We start from the raw sequence: 6,000 nt of genomic DNA on the forward strand, positions 1-6,000 counted from the left end.
GCGGGTACACTTAAAATTGATTATTTAATACCACAAATCATTTAACATAAAATAATTACATATTGCTGAAAAAGTTATTTTTGTGAGAATATTCCGTTCTGCAGAAACTTTTCTCTGTGCTCTTTATGCAAGTTTCTCAAAGAGCAATATGTGTAACTGCATATGAACCTTGACACTTCTCTTATAATAAAGCTTATTGAATTGGAGAGTATATTATGTACTGATTGGAAGTAGCTCTTTAATTTATATTTTCATCTGTAAAGAAGGTTAGCAAAATAAGGACTCTGTATTGAAACAGTATGGTGTTCATTGAATTTACAATAAATCTGAATCTCTTTTAAGCTGTTTTATCTGTGGGCCTTAGAAAATGCCTGATAACATCTTGCAGTGTTCAGTTCAAGGAATTAATTCCCTTGCTAAATAACTAAAATACTACCATCTTTATTTAAATCTGTTTTATCAGCCCAAATCTGATATGTAATGATGACTTTCTTTGGGGGGGAGGGAGGGTCAGCCAAAAGTTGCTGTCAAAGCCCCCCCTCTACCCTTTTTTCCAAATCTATTAGTTTTTGCTCTGGTTTCAGAGATTCAAAAAGTTTTGTTACTTTTTGTATGTTTTCGTCGATCCTACAGGAATCTTATTTTTAGGTCTACTATACAAATCATATACTGATGTTGATATTTCATCTCTTGCTGGACTAAATTAATTTGTCATACTTTTCTTTCATATTGATACAGTGACTTGGCTGTTTTTAAAGCATATCTTAAATTTGTGGCTGAGTGTCAATTATTTAAATCATGATTTTAATCAGCAGATGTTTTTTAAAAAATCATTGATTAAAATTAGACATTCTCCCATTTTTTAAGTGATGGGAAATATGTTAAAATCAAAGATTTAAGATTTTGATTAGTGAATACAGAAAACAGAAGTTTTTTACAGAAGTTTTTAAACAAGCCACACTAATACAATGCTAGGAAATGTGTCACTTCCATCTCCATCTAATCTTAAGCACAAGTTTGTTGAATAATGACTAATTCTAAGTACAGGGTTCGTGATCTCAATAAATATCTTGTAAAAACTCCATGTTCTCAAAAATCTAAAATATATCATCAGTTAAATGAACTTTTATGCTACAAATGCATAATTTTATATTGCAAAAAGCCCTTATCATACATTCATGAAGATGCTACATCTTGAACATAAATCTCCATCTAAAAGTGACTTGCATAGTAAATTATTAAATCATTTATATGAAAAAATGCAATAATGCTTTAGTTAATTAGACAGTATATGCGATGCTAAGTGCTTGGTCTAAGACCACATTCAAGTAAAATTTTACTTATCCTTGACACTGATGCTAATTAAAAAGTTGAAAGCAAATTAATTTAAATGTAAAATTTGTAGTACTACAACCAGTTATGCAGCAAATATGGCAAAAAATAAATGAATTAGTATTGCTGAAGCTGTTAAACTGGAAATATCTCTTGAAAACAGCATAAAAAATCTTTATAAAACATGTCTCAAAATTATTTAAAACATGATATGAAGAAGCACTCACTCATCAGCACATTGTAAGCATATATGTTATATTCAAAATATAAAGCTGAAGACCTAACTAGATGTTTTCTGTTTTTGAACTTGTGCACATCAATGAGATATGTTGAAAAGGTGGTAAAACCTCATACAAAGAATACTTATGTTTTACAAAACCAAAAGTCGGATCATTAGGAAAGCTAAGTGTCACCTGAATTTATGACCTGCCAATGTTCAGGAAGATTTCTGATAATATATTTCTATATAAAATTGAGCTGGTCAGTAAGGAATAAGAAGTTTGCTAGCTTTTCATTCAGCTCAGTTTTACACATGAAAGCATATCTTTCTGTTCAGCTAATAGAAAATGTAGCAGTCTATTAGTGCAAGACCTCGTATATGAAGCAGATAAGATGGAACTGCCAAACTTCTGGGTACTTGCTGAAGCCATATCACAACTTGGGTCTTCCTTGCAAGAATCAAAAGCATTGTGCTGCAGGCATGTCTCAACAAATTTATCAACAAGATGCTGTAGCTGCTAGCAGCACAGTTTGTGATGTCTGTGCGTAGTGAAAACAGATCTTGAAGAACTATGAATCCTGCCAACCATTATCATTTACATTAATTGATTTTTATTTCAACCAATGCTTTTTCCATTTCATTTTTGTGACATAAATGTTGTTGACATACAGAGGCTGTTCTCACATTTTTTAGGCGATTTTCATTGTAACTACAGAAATATTTTACCTAAAATTTTGATGTTCTAAATGTTGTATTTGATAACTATATTCTTCACTATCTTTATGTACCGTAATTTCAAGACAGTAATAAAGCCTTTCATAGTATTGGAAGAGGTTTTACATCCCATTGCTCTGAAACAGCTTTGCAAGGAGAGCTGTAGGTCAACATTTGGACAATCCGCTTTTAAAGTCCAAAAATACATTGGTGACAGATCAGAAGATTTAGTAGAGATATGAGTGAAAGGTTTATAGCCTTGATACCCATTTCTTGTTATTGCTATGTGCTTTGTCTTGATGCAGTTCTACTGATTCTGTAAAACTCTCTGTAAACAGAAGGTATTTCATATTTGAAAATTAGGTGTAAAATATATTTTTGATAATATGTAGAGTAGGTCTTAGCATTTTTCTCCACTGTCTTTATTTTTAATTTGCTGTTACTTAAAAACCAGCAATAATCATATAAATCCCTTAGGAAAACTTTCTTTAGCTTCCTGGAACCATGTTTCGAGATTTTTTTCTCCTCTTTGATGATAATAAATGGATCTATTTTTATTGGAATCATTTAAGTACATCCAAGATTCGTCTATTGTGACAACATTTTTCATGTTTGTCCAGATGAATGTTTCGTTTAAAAAGTTTTGCAGCACATCCTGCATATGTCATGGGAAAAGATGATGCACATTATGTTTTTTTCCCCACCTTTTTAAGATTCACATCAACATTAATCAATTTTTTTACAGTTGACGCTGAACATTTTAATGATTTTGCAACTGTCCTTTGATTTGATGGATTATCTTTTAATATTAAAGATCTTACTTTTCCAGCATTCGAAACATTCTGCTTTTTCCTTGAAAATTTCTTTCATGAAATTTATAAATTCATAGAATAGTAACCTCCTAAAATCATAAACTGTTCCCTAAGGTAAACATTGACATCAAAGTATTTGTCATTTTACTGATATTCTAGAGTTCATAACATTTTAGGTACACAAATAAAAGTAATCTATTTTGATATTTTAGGCTAGATGAGACTACTGTAGCCAGTATTTATGAGAGAGAAGCATGAATATATTGTCTTTTAACATTGTAAGGTTTCTGGAATGACTTACAGGAGATTGTAAAATGTAAGATCATCCAGTGGAAAAGTACTAAATCACATAATCAGCAAAATTAAGCACTATGGGGACTCAGAACATCATAATATTTCATTGGTCATGTGTGAGGAATACTGCTGATTGCACTGGAATGAGTGGGACTGTATTCAGTAAAAGTAGGAAAGTAGTTTCTGTTTGGCACTGGAGAGTATTGAAAGGTTAGAAAAAAAATATGCTTCAAATTAGATAAGAACAGAGAGTTATAATTAAATTCTTGCATGATGAGCAACTTGTGAGATGAAAACTCCCATGAAAAATTTAATGATTGTCTGTGAGAAATAATTGTTTTATTTCTTAATATAAAGTAATAAACTGTAAAAATTTTGTGCGATTTCAGTTTCTATTTCCAATTATTTTTGCTTTTATTATATAATTGTCTTTTTAAACTTGCTGCAAACTGCACACTGAAATTTTAAATGGCTTTATGGTTCATATATAAAACTGCATATAACACTAGGCAATAATAGTTTTATTAAGAAAGAACAAATCTGTAAGACAGTGCACATTCTTCAATGCTAAAAATTAGTGACAACCAATTGGCAACAGTTTTTAACAGTCTTGTGACTTCTTTTGTGTGTTACCCCACACAAAAGAATCACCCTAAGTGGAATCTGCTTCAAACTAGATGATCATTTGAAGATGGACATTTAGAAATGTTGTTATGACCAACACAAGAACAATAAGAAAGCAGTCCAGAAATACTGTGAAATGAATGCTTTGATAACTGTGGTGAATACTTCAGACTTAATTACTTATAACTACCAACTAACCATTTATATCACTTTTCTTTTTTTTCCCCACAGAAATAAAATTGTATCTATTTATTTATATAATTCAAGGCATTCATTCATTCATTCATATTCACAGAATTCATATAATTCAAAGCAGTCATTCATTTATAGCATCATATTTATTTTCAAAGCATTCATTTCACAGTCCAGAAATACTGTCAAATGAATGCTTTGATAATTCCAGTGAATACATCTGAACACAGTTTTTCAGACTTAATTACTTATATCTACCAACTAACCATTTGTATCACTTTTCTTTTATTCACAGAAATAAGATTGTATGTATTTATTCATATAGTTTCAAAATACTTTTTCATAGTTTTATTTTTATTAATATCAAGTTTTAGTTTTCAGTGAAACTAATTTTTGAAAATCATCCCAAATTTTTTTTAAATTGGTATATTTTTTAGGTCAACTATGCCCATGTGGTGCTACTATATCACCAAGTTTTAAAGTAGCTGAAAGCAAACTGGACAAAGAATACAAATATTCACCTGCTGTAAATAATGAGCTCAATATTGCTCAAATAACTTAATGTAAATTTGTGTTCTAAAAATGTGTCTGTTTTGTGCCTATAACAAAGTTTTTAACAATGTTTTTTTGTTTCTGAATATTTAAGAGATGCATACAGAAATACATTTTATTATAAAAATGTTCATAATAATATTTTTACACTTCTTAAAAAACAATGAATGATCATAAAATTGATCATATTACAAAAAGAAATGCACTATTTTGCTGAAACATTGAAAACATTTCACAAATTTTACAACTATGTACTGGCACTTCCAAGTCAATTAGGATGATTATTGCAGATAAGTTATGGTATAGTCCAGTTTCAGATATTTCTTAGACACTTTGAAGTAAATACAGATTTAAATGCATTCAAGTAAAAAAGGAATGAAATATCATCTTACATGAAAGTTATCTTTTAACATTATATAGTTATATTGCAAACAAAATAACAAACTGCTCCTTAAAATATCCGTAAGTTAAAATGCTTGTTTTGTTATTCTGAAATATGATCTGTCAAAATATTTAATTATTGTTTATTTATATAAGAACTATACACAAACAATAAACTAAGATTTCCTAGTAAGGTAAAGATGTATAGAAATGAAAATAGTATGTCAAAATTATTTAAAAAAATTAATGTTAAAAAAATACTTTATTTAATAAAGCATTGCAAAAAAAGAATATTTTAAATGCTTGTACTGAGGTTATTAATGGTGTTGATTATTCTTCGTTTTTCTTTAAACAACACATTTCTGAATTCCCTGGCAAATTAAAACAAACTAATAGCTATGATAATGTGCCAGGTTTTAATGCAGGATTAATTTACATATCTAGACTTGATATTCATAATCTTTCCCTGTTTGAAAGTCTTTCATATGAGAATTACTTGTTGTATAATAATCCCTGCATTTATAGAAATAAATTCTTTCAGTCAAACACAGAGGGTGTTCACACATTTTTGTAACAATTTTGATTTTCTTCGTTAATTTAAAATATTAATTTTAAAATACAATACGTGACTGGCATCAAATTAGAATAACATTCAATTATTGTCTGCAGCATTAAAAATATTCTTTTCTTTTAAAATATCCTTGAAAAATAAATAATGGATCAAAGGCTATATTTTTGCACTGTCCAAATAAAAATACTCTTATTCAATTATTAAAAAAAGATATGAAAAGTATGGTTTTAATATTTCTGTACATAAAATAAGTGAAATAATAAAAACATCAAAGTTTGCATCTGACTGAGAAAAATGCATACCCAACA

General features: G+C 29.1%; 1 protein-coding gene across 5 annotated transcripts in view; it reads left to right on the forward strand.

Annotated features, from left to right (window-relative positions):
* The window catches only part of LOC118193873 (dual specificity protein phosphatase MPK-4-like), a 42,482-nt gene extending 37,670 nt beyond the window's left edge, over window positions 1–4,812 (forward strand). For all 5 annotated transcript variants that reach the window (XM_035365039.2, XM_035365036.2, XM_035365037.2 and 2 more), the window contains one exon: window positions 4,626–4,812. In XM_035365039.2, coding sequence (XP_035220930.2) covers window positions 4,626–4,668 — 43 coding nt within the window. In that variant the 3' untranslated portion in view covers window positions 4,669–4,812. The remainder of the gene's footprint in view (window positions 1–4,625) is intronic.
* Window positions 4,813–6,000: the final 1,188 nt, after the last annotated feature.

Source organism: Stegodyphus dumicola, chromosome 8, assembly GCF_044657685.1.
Source record: "Stegodyphus dumicola isolate Sdum_Otavi_A_Nest chromosome 8, ASM4465768v1".
Classification (NCBI taxonomy): Eukaryota; Metazoa; Arthropoda; class Arachnida; order Araneae; family Eresidae; genus Stegodyphus; species Stegodyphus dumicola.